The sequence below is a fragment of the Phlebotomus papatasi genome, chromosome 2, assembly GCF_024763615.1.
Source record: "Phlebotomus papatasi isolate M1 chromosome 2, Ppap_2.1, whole genome shotgun sequence".
Lineage (NCBI taxonomy): Eukaryota > Metazoa > Arthropoda > Insecta > Diptera > Psychodidae > Phlebotomus > Phlebotomus papatasi.
Genome location: NC_077223.1, coordinates 101,604,317 through 101,623,000, shown reverse-complemented (window position 1 = coordinate 101,623,000; position 18,684 = coordinate 101,604,317). Strand labels below are relative to the sequence as shown.

At 33.5% G+C, this 18,684-nt stretch overlaps 1 protein-coding gene across 1 annotated transcript in view; it reads right to left on the bottom strand.

Annotated features, from left to right (window-relative positions):
* The window catches only part of LOC129800449 (uncharacterized), a 72,510-nt gene that overhangs the window by 24,118 nt on the left and 29,708 nt on the right, over nucleotides 1–18,684 (bottom strand). Inside the window, exon 2 of the mRNA XM_055844815.1 lies at nucleotides 13,186–13,248. Within this exon, the coding sequence (XP_055700790.1) occupies nucleotides 13,186–13,248 (63 nt within the window). The remainder of the gene's footprint in view (nucleotides 1–13,185; nucleotides 13,249–18,684) is intronic.

Below are 18,684 nucleotides of genomic sequence, written 5' to 3'. Positions count from 1 at the left end.
TGAACATTATGTTTTGAAATTTTTTAGTGGCATTTGTTCCGCAAAGTAGACAGGTTGTGTACAACTTGTGTTCTTTTTGTATAACGCTGCCAGATTGTCAAATTCTTCTTTGTTTACTAAGCAGAAATTCACCTTCGAGTAAAAATTTGTGAAAAAGTGGTGTCTAACAGAAATTAGAGAATCCTGAAGTGTGTCAGCATGTGCAGTAGAATCGAGTATATAGATAAAAGGGATTAAATTTGACAAATTAAGTGTAATTGATGGAAAAATAGTAAATTAATGCTTTGTTTGTGAAAGCTGATATTTTCTTTCTTTAATTGCATTGTATCGAAGACACAAGCATTAGAAAAGCTTCCTGATCATTTGACGTGAAATTAAAATATGCAGAAAGTGTCCAGAATGCAGAAAAGGTTCATGAAAAACATAATGCTTCAGCATTGTGATATTTTTTTGTGTAGTGATAGAATTGTTGAGAAAAATATTTGAGCAAGTCTAAAAAAATATAAAGGAAATGACAGTTCTTCAGTCGTTATAATATTGGCATTACAGACTGATTATATTTTATTTAGTCATAATCGATACATTTTACCGTACATTATGACGTGATTATATATAAAATAAAAACTTGTTATATTTCGGATGTAAAAATTCCCCATTCACCCGAATATGGGCCTCTTTTATGCGGTTATATAGAAGGAATTTTTAAAGTCTTCGCCATCGTTTTCGTATAAATGTCAAACATCTCTACTCGTTTATAGCGATAAATGCTCCTTGGGATACCCGCTCCACTATTTAGCACTCTTCTTCTTCTTCTTTTGAACGTCATAACAAATATAATTTGATTGTCAAAGAGTAGGACAGGCATATGCAAAATTATAGAGAAATATGAAAGTGACGTAATCTGTCACTTTTGTGTCATTGATCTTTATGGAGACTTAGATAAGTTATAGATATTAGTATCATGTCCACCCTATAATACACTGCAGTCAATGCATTAAGAGTGTTCAATGAATCGTGGCTTCGATGCATAATTGCGATCAATTGTCTCTTTAAATTTCACACAAACTTTGCCACGAATGGGGCGACACGAATAGAAAAAACAAATTTGCATAAATTGTGTGTGTGTAAAAGTGTGTGCAAACTAGAGAGAAAGAAAAAAAAATTATCATTGAATGAATCCAAGTGGAATCCATCGAAAGAAAAAAAAAAGTCAATTTTGATTGCGTCAATGAGGCGATTTTTACGCGATTCCACCAAAGAAAACATAGCACAAGAGACATCAACCAAAGTTCAACAAGAGTCATGGATTTTGCCGAGGGGCTGGGGCTAAAAGAGGGACCGGTAGCTCTATGCTCCTTCGGGTAGATAGTGTACGTACAAAAAAAAAGACACAAACATGGCAAAATGTGAAATGCGTGCGAAGGAATTTGTCATCATAAGAAAGGGAAAAGAGGTTGATTTGTGGCAGAAAGATGGAGAGAATTTCTTGAGAGGTTGATGATTTGTTTGTCTCACTGATTCTTGGGTTTTTCACACTTTTTCTCGGAAATTTTTCTCATTTGCTGTAATTCTTTATTTTCGTCATATTAAGTGGTTTATTCCTCAGTTAGTGGGATATTAATTTTAATGCTTGACTAATTTGTAGCTCTTGGACAGCTCAATGAAAGGGTGAAAGTTATATATTTAATTTTACTTTTTAAATAAACAGAAAAATATTTTATATTTTTTAAAGGTCAGAATTATCTTTTAGTACGATTACACTTTATTACACTTTAACAGATTTATGTTTCATTAATTTTAATAGTGAAGAAAAACTAAGCTAAAAATTTTAGAACATGTATACGAAATTTAGTACAAACATATACTTTATGGTAGTCTGTAATATTGTCAGATAGTGTAACATCTCTAATTTCTGTTCTCGTAAAATATGTTTTAGTTCGAATGTTACAAGTATATCTGTGTAAGACTTTTAGAACATTCATGTACTAAATGTATTCTTTTATAATTAAAATATGGGCAGATGAGTATTTTTCAACCTGTTATAAATACGAAATAAATTATTTAATGTTTATTCTCAACGAAAGAAATAATAAAAACAAACTGAAAGTGTGAGTATGTTATTTTATACTACTCCAATTAATATTCGGATATTTAGTACAGGAATGTTCTAATAACATTTTGCAACAGAAGCTTTGGCTTCTGTTGCAAAAACAACTTGTTTTATAAAAACAACATTAACATTTTCTGAATCATTTTTAACTTACACGTCTCTAAGTAAGAAAAAATTTTATAATGGGTCCGGCAAAACTTTTAGATCAGGGAAATTTCACAAAGTAAAAATTTCACATTTCTTTCTTTCTCAAAATATTTCTTGTAAAATATAATCTGTATATTCGTGGAAGCCTTTACATTTGAAATTTAAAAAACTTATGAGAATGTAATACAAAAATTATTGAAATACATTTTCTACTCAAATCTAAATTCAATTTAGTTTATAGTGCGAAAAAATGAGACAGAAATAAGCAAAATGCTTGTAAAAGAAAGGGATAAAAACTTTCACTTCATGAAATTTTACCGATTAGAAAAGTATGACAAATATACATAATAAATCAAAATTTAATTTTTATCCCGAGTTAAAATTATTATTCAATTTTGTAAAAACAAGGGCAGGGTGCTATTCACACGACTCTTTTGTTGGTTTTAGAATCTTGGTTAGCATTGGGTGTTTCTCCGATACGAAATACTAATGCCTTTGCCCCCTTTACCATAGGGGAAAGTGCCCTCCCTTCGAACGTTCATGCCTTCGAATAATGTAAATTTCTTTTGTTTTCCGTAAGAGATTTACAGTACATTATCAACAATTGATGATAAGCCAACTAATATTTAATAGAAATGTGTAAGTTTCTTAGGAAAACTAAAAGAAAATTCACATTATTCAAAGGCATGAACGTTCGAAGGGAGAGTACTTTCCCCTATCATTTAGATCAGGGAATTTTAATAAAATCCAAATCTATTCCATAAAGAAAAATGACAGCAACTCATCTAGCAGAAAAAGGGAAAGTTAGTTAAAAGAAAATAAGCGACCGACGACGTTAAAAACTTAAGAGTAAAACTTTAGAAAACCATATAGGGGAACTGTACCAAATTTCCGCCAGTTTAGGGGAAGTGGGTCACCTTTGAATTGGGGCAGCTTTGAAATTGGGCATTTTTCTCCTATTTTCAAATGGAATTGAGGCTTATCATGATGTAATTTAGCTTCACAATTGGTTTGTTGAGCTAAATTATATCATAATAAGGTCCAGTTTCATTTAAAAATAGGAGAAAAAAGCTCAATTTCAAAGCTACCCCAATTCAAAGGTGCCCCACTTCCCCCTACAACTTCGGCCACTTCTTTTCTTCCTCATATTTCCATGAATTTTTTTGTTTTTGCATACTCTCTAGAGATTAAACAATGGAAAATAAAAAAATGTCGCTTCGATGAACAAGATGATGTGTTAAAGACTTTGGAAGAATTTCGGAAGGGCTAAGAACTATGAAAATCAAGATGGACGAAATACTATCCAAAGAGATGTCTATATTGGTATTCATTTTAAATTGTATAAGGAATTAATTTTAGAGAAAACAAAGATGATAAACAATCTAGAAGGTTCCAAGAACTCTCGTTAAAAAGAATTAACAAAAGAATCAATTTGTATTAAAAATATTATGGCGCTGGCACACCTTTTCAATTGAGTGAAATTCAATCAATTGAAATTTGACCTCTTACTCTTTCAAACTGAAATCAGATACAGCTGTCTCTTTCTGTCAAATGAAAATTGAAATTTCAATTTCATTTTCAATTTTCATTTGACAGAAAGAGAGAGCTATCTAATTCCAGTTTGAAAGAGTAAGAGGTAAAATTTCAAACGATTGAATTTCACTTAATTGAAAAGGTGTGCCAGCACTATTAGATTTCATTCTTAAGACTTTGGCGTTTGCATGCAACTATGCCGAAATTTGGTGCAGTTATGGCAAATTTCATGAAATTTCACGTTTTTCCGCCTATTCTAGATGGAGACTACAGTGAAATTTCATGAAATCTGCCATCTATAGCAGATACTCTAACTAAGTTTACACTATTTGACAACATTACAGTTTTTGAAGGACTTCAAGAAGCAAAGGAGTCGTCAATGTTGTCTTCAGGAGAAAGTTGACAAAAATGACAGATCGATGACAGCTTACGTCACTTTTTAGTACCGTAAGTTCGTGTGATTTTGTCCCATCAGATATGGTAGATCGAATCGGTAAAGATCATCCTTAAGTTCTAGGAATAAACAAAAGCTTACGAACAGAGGGGTGTCAAATAAGTAAATATAACATGACAAGTCCTTCGCCTCTCACAGATATGTCATCACATCTCCCTCCGCACCTCCTTTTGATACTCAAAAGTCTTTCCCCAATGGTGAAATCACCAAGTAAAACTGTCCGACTAGCGAAACGCAAATAATTGCTCGACCTTGAGGACTTTGCACGATTCATGCCATTTGTAAGTTTTGAATTTTTCCGTCCACTTTTTCTTCTCCAACATTATTTTAGCCATCTCCACTCACACCCATGACATAAACACCATTGGGTACCCTATGGCAAATTAATATTCTTCACTGGGTAGCACAAGCATAATAATCACCCATGCCATTCTGTTGATCGTTATACTTTTTATTAGTCTCCATCTTCGAGTGACAGACGTGCTAAATTAAATTATCTCCCCAACTCTCAACATGTTGATTTTTGTTATTGTTCACTTTGCTATATATATATATACGTATATATAATGTACCTTCCACGCAGCTTCACACCAACATCTTCATAAATCCCATGGAATTCATTTTTGTGTACCAAATGATATCATAACTAGCACTTTTCCCCTACAGATGATACTTCCAAAGTCAAATTTTTCAGATGACTATGAAATCATCCCAACAAACTATTGCATATTTCTCTAATGTAAATATACACAGAGAGTCTTTAAAATCCACTTTAAAAACACTTTGCCAGCATCAAGAAATATTTCAAAAAAATAAAAAATGTGAGAATGTTTTTCTGGCTCAAGAAATAAAATTGAGGAAATAGAAGTTAGTAAGAAAGAAAAAAAAAACTAAGAGACAAGAAGTCGGAGTCTCTCTCTTATCACGAATAAACCTTAATTTGCTATCTCCCCATCATATGATTAACTTTTCAATATAATTTATTGTACGCCTGTATACATATTCGCTTTAGATTTGGCTGTGTATCTGTTGAGTAGGGGGTCTTTGGTGGGATTGGCGGGGACTGGAGGGAGTGCAAGGGGAAGACCTGGAGTGTCAGAGACGAGAGAGGAGGGATTGAGATAAATAGCGACGATTGACGATAGTCTCTGATTCATCGTACGAACATTTCACTGTTTGCTCTCTTCCCTCTATCAATCTCTCTCACTCTCCCTCTCGACATTTCACACTTCCCCTCCTCTATCTATCCCCCTCCCCTCGCCCTAAAAAAACACATCCTTTATCTCTTTCCAACCAAAACTAAATCGGCGCCCTTTTCCGCGTACAAAATCAACTCTCTAAAAAAAATTGTGACGTAAAAAATCCAACAGGAAATTGAATTTCTACTCAGCCCTCTCCTTCGCCTCCCCCTCCACCATGACAAAATGTAGAAAAAAATTAAATAAAATTGAAAAATATGCCATATTCTCTGTCATATCACTTGCAGCCTACAACATCAGAAGTGGGGATATGTTAAAATTTCTAATTCAAATAGACCCACAACACACTTCATTGAATGACTGTAAAAAAAATTTTACAGATTAATGAAACTACGACTTTTGTCTGCGTCCCCTCCTCCCCCCTCCCCTCCCCTAAATGTGTGCTCTAGACAAAAATCTCGGTGATTTTATTTTAGACACTCTCTTAACACATGCACAGGGAGAATCCAATGATGACGTCAAGCCACGAAGCACTTGTGTTAATCTTTTTTTTCTCAATCTTTCATCGTTCACATTCGTCTCTCTGACTCGAAAATGAAGAATAAAAAATAACCCAATCTCATCTTCACTGTACTTACTTTACTTCCCCTCCCCCTCCCCTAACCCCCCTCGTCTCCATCACCTAACTCCCACCCCATGTCATTCTCAAATATTTGTTTTGAAATAAGCAAGTGTGATTTTCATGAATTTGTCACACAAATTTTTTTTTTGTCATCTAGAAAACATATTTTAGCCTTCACCACCAAAAGTTTATTATACAAAAAAAAATAAATAAAATAAAATAAATAAAATACAAATAAAGTATAAATTGTTCAATTTGCAAGATCTCCAATTATAGAATTTTGCTCTGAGGAGATTGAATGGCAGATGTGGGAAAAAAATCATCAAGAATTCCCAAAGCAATAAAACTTATGGCGGGAGGCATTTTATCTCCTACAATTTCTTCACTTCTCCAGTTTTTTTTTTTTTTTTTTTTTTGCTGAAAATTGCTAAGCATTGCATAAAAGAGATCTTTTTCAGAAAATTCAGTGTCGTTTTACTAGAAATAAGATGCTTTTAACCTTTCATGGGTGAATAGCGTGATTTTTTGCAATTGCAAACACATTTTCTCTAGCTACACTCTGCATATTATTCCAGACATTCTGAATTCTAATGAGTCATTGGGATAGATTACTTCAACGGAAATGTAGACAATTGCACAATATATGAAACCTAAAGAATCATTTTAATGATATCTCCTCGGATATATTCTGCGTTAAACAACATTAATCTTCCTCTGTGACAGATTTCAACCGAACACGCACGAAGATTTCAAACGAAGGTTACCGATCTCTGACGTATTAAATCAGTGTCAACGACGTTAAACAATATTCTTACGTCCGTTAGGTAGTTCGTCATTCAAATGTTGACTTAATTACCCCTCTAACCAGGTAATCGTGAATTAGAGCCTGAATTAGTCCCTGTCTCTCATGCCTTACTTTTAAAAAGCTCCCATAGGGAATACCCCTTACCAACCCTATGAGCGCCCACATAGGGTAGAGTCAGCCCTTTTGGCCATGTAAGCACTTTTGGCCACCTAAAGTAAAATCACATTGTAAGGCAATTATGAGTTTATTTAGAACAGGGAAATGGGTCTTATTTCGTGATCTCTAATCTAACGAATCAGAAAACCACATTTAATTTTGTATCAACTTGATTAATTCTAAGTTATTGAAAGAAATTCTCGACAAGGTAAACAATCACTAAAAGACATGGGATTCTTAAGGAACTTGTTAATGTTAAGAGAAATTGTTTTGCATTATTTCATATTTTTGATGAAAATATTTGATATTATTCAATGAAAGTATATTTCTTAATTAACTAAATTTTATTGTGATATCGTCCTTATTAAGATTTTCTAACAAATTAAATGAAAATCGGATGTGGCTAATGGTCTCTACACATTGGGAGCAATTTTCGTCAAAAATTGCTTTTTTGAAGGAAATTCCCTGCAGCCTTGTAGGGGGAAACGTCAAATTTCTGTCAAAAACGCAATTTTTGACGAAAAGTGCTCCCAATGTGTAGACGCCTTAAAAGAGCTTACTTTTTTCGACTGTGTAAGTACTTTTGGCCATTCATTTTCCCATACATTTTACACGTGGCGCACCTCGCAGATTTCAGTAAAAACAATCGTGACTTTTGACTGATTTTTACATCAAATAGAAAATGTCCAAAAAATCGTTTAAAATACTCTAATAATCACATAAAATTGGTGTTAAAGAATAGGACTTGTGCTGTGTATTTGTGAAAGTTTTCGAGAGCTATTTCTTCTGTTATTTTATTAAAATTCTATTGGAAACAAGTGGCCAAAAGTGCTTATAAAGTGGCCAAAAGTACTGAAACATGCATAGTTGCATAAAATGCATTTTTCACTAAAATATCCAAAAAAAAAAGTTGTGTATCTTTGTACAAAATTTCATTTTATTTAAATAAAGATTAAAAAAATTACAAGCACATGAAACCTTAAAGTGGCCAAAAGTACTTACTCCACCCTAGCTGGGGTAGGTGGAAATAGCCGAGACAGGAACAACTGAACTATATCCATTTTTTTTACACTTCGTGTCTCGGCTGTACCCATTTTTTCTTTTTTGGTAGGGTAGAGTAAGTACTTTTCGCCACCTTAAGGATTGACACCCTTATAATTCTTACACTTTTTGTCGAAATAAAATGAAATTTTGTGCACAAGTGCTTTGAAGCATTGTCTATCTATTGAACCAGGAAACTTTCCGGGAACTTTTGAATATCTGGTTGAAAAAGTACATTTCCTGCAACAATGCATGTTTCAGTACTTTTCGCCACCTTGTAAACACTTTTACGCCACTTGTTTTTAATTGATTTTTAAGAAACAGCTGCTTTCGAAAACTCCCAAAAGTACACGGCACAGCACTTTTCTTATTTAACACCGATATTAGGCAATTATTAGAGTATTTCAAATGATTTTTTACACATTTTTTATTTGCGACAAAAATCAATTGAAAATTACGCCTGTTTCAACTAAATTCCGCGAGGAGCGCCACTTGTAAAATGCTTGGAAAAATGAGTGGCGAAAAGTACTTACACAACCGAAAAAAGTAAGCCCTATTTCACCACATCCGTATTTCTTTATTTTTTGGAAAAGATTTTTAAAAAATTATATTAGAACAAAGCTTAGTTAATAACGGATTGACTTTCAGTGAAAAAATATCGAATACTGTACTGAAAAAACATAAAATAATGCAAGACAATTTGTCTGAGCGTTGACAAGTTTATTAAGAACTTCATATTTTTTTGTTGACTGTTCACCTTGTCGACAATTTCTTTAATTAATTTGCAAATAATTTAGTCGATGGAGCATCTGATATGGTTTTCTGATTCATTTGGTTAGAGGTCACGACATAACACTCATTTCGTAGTTCCACGAAGTCATAATTCTCTTTAAAATGTGATTTTAATTTAGGTGGCGAAAAAGGGCTTACTGGCGAAAAAGTACTGACTCTACCCTAATTATTGAGGAATTACCATTTTTAGTATCGAAAGCTCGTGATGCTCCGAAGTTTTTTTTTCACGCCAATTATATTAATGACCGTTTATTTTTAAATCATTAAACCGTCAAATTGAAGAGCTACAGTAGATCCTCTCTCAATCGGGAATATGGTTCAAAATGTCATCCGGTTTAGCGATGGAATTGAGCGTCAAAACCTTTGTAAATTCCACAAAAAGCGCTCAATTATAAAGAATCACGATAAAATAGGAAGAACTACAGCGAATTTGAGCAAATTAGCTTCATAATTAAGCGTGAAACTTGTCAACAAAATTTGTCGCCCGATTGAAAAAGAGCCGATTGAGCGAGAGTCTACTGTAAGTACATTGAAAATCATTAGTTGATGTAAAATTGTTCCGGGAATGATAAAATATCCTGAGTTTGCTATAAATTAAATCTTTCTTATATCAAAATTATTTACAATTTGTGTGATTCTAAAATTGACACGCTGATTGATTGTTATTACAGTGGGACCTCGATAGAGTCAACCGCCGATAGAGTCATTCTCCATTAGAGTCAACAGATATTTTTTTACTCTAGGGACTCCGACAGTATCAACTTGGACCCAAATTGACTCCGATAGAGTCAAGCCTTCTTGTATTATTGAACTAATAATATTATATGATTTTATTATGACCTTTTCGAAATAAAAACCAGTCTTATTATGTATCAACGTAACAATTTGAACACAATGAAAAATGTTTATGTAAGGACATGGTAATTGTGTGATAAAATTCGTAGGTATGTTAATCGTGTAATCATTTTCCAACAAAATAATTTTCTTTACGTGATTTTAAGCTTTTTGACCGATTGAAAAAGTTCTCTTGTCTTAAGACTTTTTGATTAGGTCTATGATCACAATGTAAGGAATTTTGAGCCATCATTAATTTGTAAGTGAATAATGTTATAGCAAAAACAAAAAAAATATGAACTCGAATTACAAAAAAACGTACAGGATGGTAGATTTTTTGCGTATAACGTAGTGAAGAAACTTTTCTAAATTTATTCGGATTTTTTAAAAACTTTACTTCTTTAGAATATGTACATGATAAAAGATCATAAAAATTGCGCTTCTAAAGAAATCGTGTAAATTTATTTTAACTTACATTTTTAATTAAAAAAAATCAGTATCTCAAAAAAATTTGGATCAAATACAAAAATAAGTAACAGAAAATTATTTTTTTTAAGCAAATTCATTAAAAAGGAATCGCCTGTGGGTATGCAAATTTTCTTGATACATAATGCCATTTCGCGCGTTTTTTTTTCGACCCCGAAAATGTGTATAATCCCGGGACTGAGTGTATTTACTAATAATAAAAATATTTTTAAAAATCATTCCTTAATCTCCAACTTTTGCCTAAACATACGACTGTTTTGGGGCAGAGGGTATAGAATTTATGGATTAATTTAATAAAATATTCTATTATTTGTGTTGAATTTATCAATAATCTAGTACAAACATAAAATAATACCCCTTTATATCAAAATTTCACATTTTAATAATTTTTTTCGGACTCCGATAGAGTCAACGAATCCAATAGAATCAACAGGCCTGGAAATAATTAGTTGAACATATCTAGGTCCCACTGTATTTCTCAATAAATAATAAATTCAATCATTAAACCAATATTTTAAGTATTAATTAAATTATTTATATTTTAGTAATGACGATCCAACCTTTTCGATCCATGCTTCATTTCCTTTACGTAAAAAAAAAAATTAAAGAAGTGCATTGACGGACGTCATAAGTGCTTTTAACATTTCTAGAAAAGATTCGAGAACGTATGTACCACCATTCCGTATAAATTGCAACTTTTTACAAAAATTTAGTTTGAAAATTCAAAATAGAGTTTCTAAAAATATCAAACATATTTTGTGTAAATAGATTTCCATTTACGTTTTAGTTGAGAAATTAGTTTGTTAATGGATAATTTGCTGGATTCATTAGGTAAACCAATAAAAGTTAGATTGCGAAATGAGGTTATGTTCATAATAACATAACCTAAAAAAATATAGTTTGAATGATCAGAATTGAAGAAGTTTTTATCTTAAAGTAGAATTTATCCTACAATTTAGAATTTGATGTTCCTAGATTTATTTTAATTGTAATAAATAAATACATGATCCAGGTTATGTTACTTTGAGGTTATGTACATATGAAACCCCATTTGCCGATATAACCTCTTGCCTACTTGAACATTTCCCCCGACTGTAGCAGACAAAGTATCACTCTTATGTAAGTAATACTTCACAGAAAGTTCCACTTCAGACTTTTTGGAGGCTCCTTCTAGAAGGTTTTTCTCCATGACACATCGCTAAATGTTGATAAATACTAAATTATTAGATACTGCAATAGAATGTGTTGTACGTGCAGAAATACAACCACAGGGTGACAACATATCAATCAATTTCTTATCTTACTTGAACTTTAAAGTGGATTTTAGGTTAAAAAACATCCTAAATTTTGAGAAAATCTTCAACACCGTATCGCCCTGTGGACACAAAAATATAACAATACCACTTAAGAAGGGGTGCTATAATCAATGATTAGGGAAATATGTGAACTCATCACGCCATACTCCAGATAACTTTTTTTTCTGGCCTCTCCATTCCTTTCGCCTTAACTTCAAAAAAAAAACTTGATAAGGAAATATTTTTAGTGTCTACATAGAGACGTTGTGAGGCACATGATAATGTGAATGAACAAAAAAAAACTGCGCGAAATAATAACACAGTGGCAAAAAGATCGCAACTTTGTGTAATATGGGAAAATATTCCAAGATGAAAGACAAATTTAGCATTAAAGTTATGTAAGAAATGCAATTGCAGGAATTTTCTTGGCATTTCCAAAAAAAATAATAAATAAATAAATAAAAAAGAAAATAGAAGAGACATAAAATCACGAGTTTTTTTTCTTGTGATATTCACCTTTGAATTAGTGGGCAGAGTATTATTGCTGATAATGTAATCACTTTCTTGAGAAATTTGGGCTTTAAGCGTCCGTTATCAATCAACGTGGACGATTTTGTCCGTCAGATAAAGTCCCTGAATATTGCTTTGAAAATATTTTAAGGAGAACACTTTGTCCTGACAGTTCTTCTTCTTATTCTTTTGAACTTCACAATTGAGCTGTCATTGTTGAAAAACTTCACTTTTATGGGAATAATTTGGTAAAATTCTTAATAAAGTCCATCGCAGAAATCTTTCATCACCACCGTCTAAAAGAGTCTACAAAGCACTGTCACAGACCACTGCCAAAAACACAAGATGTTCCCCACCATAAAAAAACTACAAGGTGTGAATTAAATATGAATATCCTCAAGTTATCGCTTGTCCAATTACTGAGGCTTAATTTGTGTTTTTCCGCGAATACAGTACAGCGTTCCTGATACGTCGCCAAGTTGCCACAACTCTCTGTTCAGCGATTCCCTATTCTGCTTGTCGGCAACTAGATTTTTTAACACAAACTGACATTTTATGTGGAACGCTGTGATAAGAAAAACGTTGAGCTGTATTGTAAGCCCATCTTGCTTCCAACACGAAAACAATTCAAAATATCAGGGATGGGAAACCATTGAGAAACCTCATACGTAAACAAGAACGTTGCTTTCTATAAAGTTCTTCATCCGTCCTTCCCCTTCGCACAATCCCACTTCTGAAATTTGTATACCTAAATCAATCCAGAAAAGTCAAATAAACCCAATTGGGTCATGCCTATTTGAAGTCAAATTGGAAGAATTGAAACATTCGACTGGAGAATGACAAAACCCTGATTCTTCATTGTGGTTGATTGACGTCAGTTGTAAAATACATATACGTATAATAAGAATGGAAAGCCGAAGTGTGCACGATAGCGATACAAATGTCCAAGTAATTTGTACGATAAACTTTGATACTGTCCGATAAGCACATCAGCACACAGTTCAGCCACTCAGTCATTTATTATTTGAAGCTCCCCCTTATCGGCGATTTTATTCCAACACAACACCAACAGCACTAAATGACACCAAACCAGAGAAAAAAAAGTAACCCAATAATACGCAATTTGGCCACCCGAAAAATTTCTGAAAACATTACAACAACAACAACAACCAATCAAATCAACCCCTGTCCAAAGACTCACCTTTCAATTTTCCATCATCATTTGCGATAACACCTACACTCTCTGCGATTTTCTTGCTATTTTCTGCAAAAGAAACAAAACAAAAGAACAATTAGCCACTTCGATAACTTCTAATGTATTTTAGACACTTCATTAAGTAACAAAGTTCCATGAAAGAACATGACTCAATAAAATATTATCATTGTTTCATATGAAGTTCAATTTTCGCATTTTTTTTCCTTTCCTACCACGATTACATGTATAACCTTATTTATTTGCATTGCACATGAAACACTCGAGACCACAAGTCACTCTTCGCATTTATGTATTCTCTTTAAAGCAATAAAAAAAAAAGTTGAGCGATAGTAAAACGGGCTGATAAGACAATATTTCTCACAAATATTGCTTTATTTCATACAAAATGCTTCATTTTCAGTTTTTTTTTTTTTTTGAAATTTTTTCAATCAAAATTTCGTAAATTGTATTGACAGCTGTCAAAGGAATAACTTTAAAGTATTTATCAATTTGATTACTATTTCATTTTCCAAAATGGGAAAATTTACTTTCATTTTTTTGTTTTAAAATTGACGTCTGTCAAAATAATTGACGTCTGTCAAAATTGTCGCTATTTAGTCTTAAGAACATGTTATATTTACAGCAGGCGTGACCTAGAAATGTTTAAAACCAAAGTTTGTCCAGGGGGTAAATTCTGTAACTTTGTGAGAACGTGAGAAGTGCTAAAAATGAGAAAACACTGAAACTTGTCACTCAAATGTGATTCTCCATGCCCATTTATGTGACATTTCTCACGATATTTTCGTGACACTTCTCACAAAAGGGACAGATAATCCTAACCGGCTTATGTAGGTGAGATTCTTAACGTGAGCTAATTCGGAGTGCATGCAAATTCGATTTAGAGCTGAAGTTGGGAGACGCCATTCAGTTATCTTGAATAAAATTCGTGAAATTATACAAATTTTGTATTTAAACCAAAATATCAAGGATTTGGATGAACTGACAGAAAAGTGTTATATGGGTGAAATGTAGACCAGAATGTTCTTTATAATTTTCCCATAGAACATGATCTCATCGATTACTCAGAAGCCAAGATAAGCGAGGTTTTTTTGTTTCTTAACTCGTTTTTTCATCCAGAGTTCCCCAAGTAATCATTTGTTGAACTTCAACTATATCAAAGAATTATTGTATTTTGCGGGACTTTCCATTTAAACCCCTATTTTAAGTGTCTTGGTGGAGTAGAGGCAGTCAAATTGGCATCTGAGTGATTTCAAAGCGTTATTATGGGAAAAATCAATTTTTTCACACTTAAACGGCAAAATCGGAGTGATAGCGTGGTCTGAGTGGAAAATGATGTATGGACGAAATGTAAAGACAAATGTGCTCTACAATTATGTCGAAGTAATCATCAAAATCGGTTCAGCGACAGTCGAGATAATTGAGGTTATGTGATATTGAAATTTGTTTTTCGACTGTGGCGCCCCTGGTGTTGGTCCCACGAAGTTCAAATATTCTAGAAAGTTGTAGCATTTGGTGAGATCTTTCGTTTAAGCCCTCATTCATCAAAATCGGTCACATAGAACCGGAGATATGATTTTTTGAATTTTGTGAACTTTGACCCCTCATATCTCCGGTTCTATTGAAACCACAGCGCACATACGCACCATTTTGGAAACGTCCTAGACTGGACTACAACATACTAAAATTTCATTAACTTGCACAATGCCGTTTTTGAGAAAAGTGACTTTGAATTTCGATGAATTTTGACGCTATCACAGCGCCACCTGTGGTGACTTTTTGAACTTCCATCTGAAAGTGCTCATCGAGACGAAACCAAAAAGGTAAAATTTATGTCGATATGTTAATTAGAACCGGAGATAGAGGCCGGTCAATGTTCGAACTTTGACCCCTTATAGCTCGGGTCAGGGGTTATGGATCGACTTAAGGTTTTTTTTGTTTGATAGGTATAATTAACGGCTACAACATACTAAAATTTCAGCCCGATTGCATAAGGAATTTTTGAGTTATTTAACTTTAAATATTTAAAAATTTTCTTTTTAATAATAGCGCCCCTAGCGGTGGTTTTATGAACTTGCGATGTTAGAAGGGGAAGTGGCATTTCACGAGAGCTTTCCAAAAAGCCCTCATTTTTTTAAATTCTGACAATTAGAACCGGAGTTATGGCCATTTTAAGAAATTTTTTTTGGACCCTTATAGCTCGGGTCAGGGGGGTCGGGGGACCTTAAGTTTGGTACTGATGGAAAGCTCTAAGGCCCAGCTATAACATACTAAAATTTGAGCCCGCTCGATGCCATAGGGGCGGAGCTATTGAGAAAACAAAAAAAGGGGGGTCTTCAAAATGGCGGAAGGAGGGGTGGGGGGTGGGGGGTCAATGCACCATGTTGCAATTTTCATACGATATTTAACCTTTGCCGAAAACCGCAAGTCGATATCTTTTTTAGTTTAGGAGCTATTAAGCTCCAAAGAGCGGCCGGACGGCCGGCCGGCCGGCCGGCCGGCCGGGAACGTAACTTAGCCCCCCATATATTCGTGATCAGGAAGTGGCGAAACACATTTTGGCCAAGTTTGAGCGCGATCGGACGACATGAAATTTTGTTAGGATTATAGTAGGTGAGATTGTTAAGAATCTCACCTAATAATGGTCGAGTGACTCAAAAAGTAATTCGGAGTACAAAGTGATCGATTTTTTTTTCCGTAAGTGTCACTGCTGGTGACCAACTCACGAAAATTAGAGAATTTACCCCCAGGTAGCGTTTTGACCATTGACGTACGATTTTCATTTGACGTTTGTTCAGTTTTAAACGATTTTTGCTCACATCTGATATACAGTTAAACGAATCCTCTTTTACTACTGTAACGTTTTTTTTTTTTTTCAAAACTTGATATGCAGATTTAATATTTTTGATTTTCCTGAAAATATCATGCAGAAATTGACATCTGTCAAAATTATATGTCAATTTGATTAATATTTTCCTAAATACTAAATGCCATTTTAGTTACAGTTGAAAGAATCTTCGATTAATACTGCTGTGTTCCTCAAAATGTACAGCATTTCAGATGCATCAGTTCTAGTTCTCTGAAGATTTCACGCATAAATTGACAGCTATCAAAAACATGCCCGATGTCTCTGTTCAGTTATAACACTGAGAAAAAAAGACGCTGGGATTAACTTTTTTTCGTCATAACTTTAACACTTTTTGGGTGTAAAAATATATCAACATTTTTTAATGTTAATTTTACACCTTTTAATGGTAAAATCAACATGAGAAAAGGGTAACCTTAACCCATAATACACCTAAAAAGGGTAACATTTACACCGTTTTCGGATCAATACTGCAGGGTAAAATTAACATTTCCGGAATGTTATTTTAACTTTTTCGGATTTTTCTCAGTGAATGTTTCAAAAAGACATAGCCACACCAAAGTCAAGCCAAATTTATTCGAAAATCGATCGGAAAACAAAGCGCAAGTTCACACATTTGCCGTTTTAGTGCTGACTATTTTTCCATTTAGATTTTTTTAGTATTCTTGATACTTCAATTGTCAACAAGAATGCGCTGAATTTCAGGATGACAGAACGTTTGAATTTCAATTTCATTAAAAGAAATGTTCTCTTTAGGAATTTTAATCACTTTTGTGTAACTCATACACTGAGAAAAAATGGGGGTGCGATTAACTTTTTTTCCTCATACCTTTAACACTTTTTAGGTGTAAAAATATATCAACATTTTTTAAAGTTAATTTTACACCTTTTTAAGGGTAAAATTAGCATGAAGAAGGGTAACTTTAACCCCTAATGCACCTAAAAAGCATAATATTTACACCGATTTCGGATCAAAACTGCAGGATAAAATAAACATTTCCGGAATATTATTTTAACTTTTTCGGATTTCTCTCTCAGTGTAGGTTTAAATTTTCTAACCTCCAATGGGCTGTTTAGGTTACTTCTCCCTGATATACCTTTGAATCGGGTACAGTAATAAACCTCGAATGAAAAGAGCTCTCAAATTGGGAAAGTCGTTACTAAACGTAAGAAACTTGTCATCAATTTATTGTTACAGTGTTTCTTAAACGGTTTCACAACTATCTTTTTTAAGGTTATCCCATAATATTTAATTTTCTTTGAAAAAATTTGTTACAAAACCCATAAAAGGAGTACCATTCTTCTTTTGGATTTCATTTTTATCTCTGTGCAAATTATATATAAATTGAAATCCATCAAAACTATCAATTATTTTGAGGTTATGGTGAAAATTATCTGAAAATTTAGCAAGTTTTTTTTTGTTTAATATAAAGCTACTAGTTCCAATCTTCATTAATAATCAGTTTTTGTCATTTCCCTATGTGTTTAAAAGATGACACCTGTCAAAACTGTCATTTAATTTGAGGTTATGGTGCTATTTTTCTGACAATTCCATCAGTCTTTTGTACAAGAAAACCGACAGAAAATCATTCCATCTGGCTTGAACAATGCTAAACAAGTGACATTGAAGAAAAAGAAATCAAAATATACCTGTAGCTATTGAGATTGAAAAATTAATCATTTAAAATACCTCTTAAATGATGTTCAATTGAGGAGAAAAAAAAAACGAAACCCAAGACATCCCTCAACATTCATGCATAATTCAAGAAATTATTCACTTTTCCATTGAGCAGATTGTTCCTGAAAGACGGTCAAAACTGTCAATCAAGGAAGCCACCAAGAGTTGAGCTCCCAAGAAGCAACAAGTTGAAAGAAGAAAAAAAATGAGCGGAATTGACGAGATATAAAAAGTGGAATAAGCAACTCTGTCACAGAGAGCCCCGATAAGATTGGTCTGAGACGGATTCCTATACTTTTGAATGGATTCCTCCTCTCCATCCCTTTTCTCGTGGGTTCGGATGTGGAATATTTTTCTTGAATGAAACAATATATAGAGAAAATGTTATTTATTCCACCTTGTGTAGCCACTTCTTTTGCAATCTCGTTCAGGCAATTTTCTCTCTTTGTTGCGATTGATATCGAAAAGACTTGAAACCCAGAGGCTCCTTCGGACTTGAAGAAAAAAAAAACCTGAATAACCACGATGCAAAATGTACAGAAGTATTCTCTCTCTTACTGGAGATTCCACCCAAACCCCTCAGAGAATCACCAATACGATCAAATAAGGGAAGGTTGGGCTGTTTCACGTAGCACAGCTTTTTGTCTAAGTTCTAGCAGTAAGGTGGATTTCAGACTATGGGACTGATCCTTTCTGATAAAAAAAATTGGAATAATTAACACCTATATGGCTAAACCTTGTCTGAAGACTGTATTACGTTTTTAATAACAAAGTCGATAATGCATTGACCAGGGGGGTGATATTAGCTCTGAAAACTGCGACCAGTTTTAGTGTAATTTTATCCCTGTTTTCGTACACATTTCACGAGATATCCCCAAAACTACGTAGATTGCCAATTTAGGGTTTTCGGTTGCCTTTTCGTTATTAAATTGGCTTTTATTTT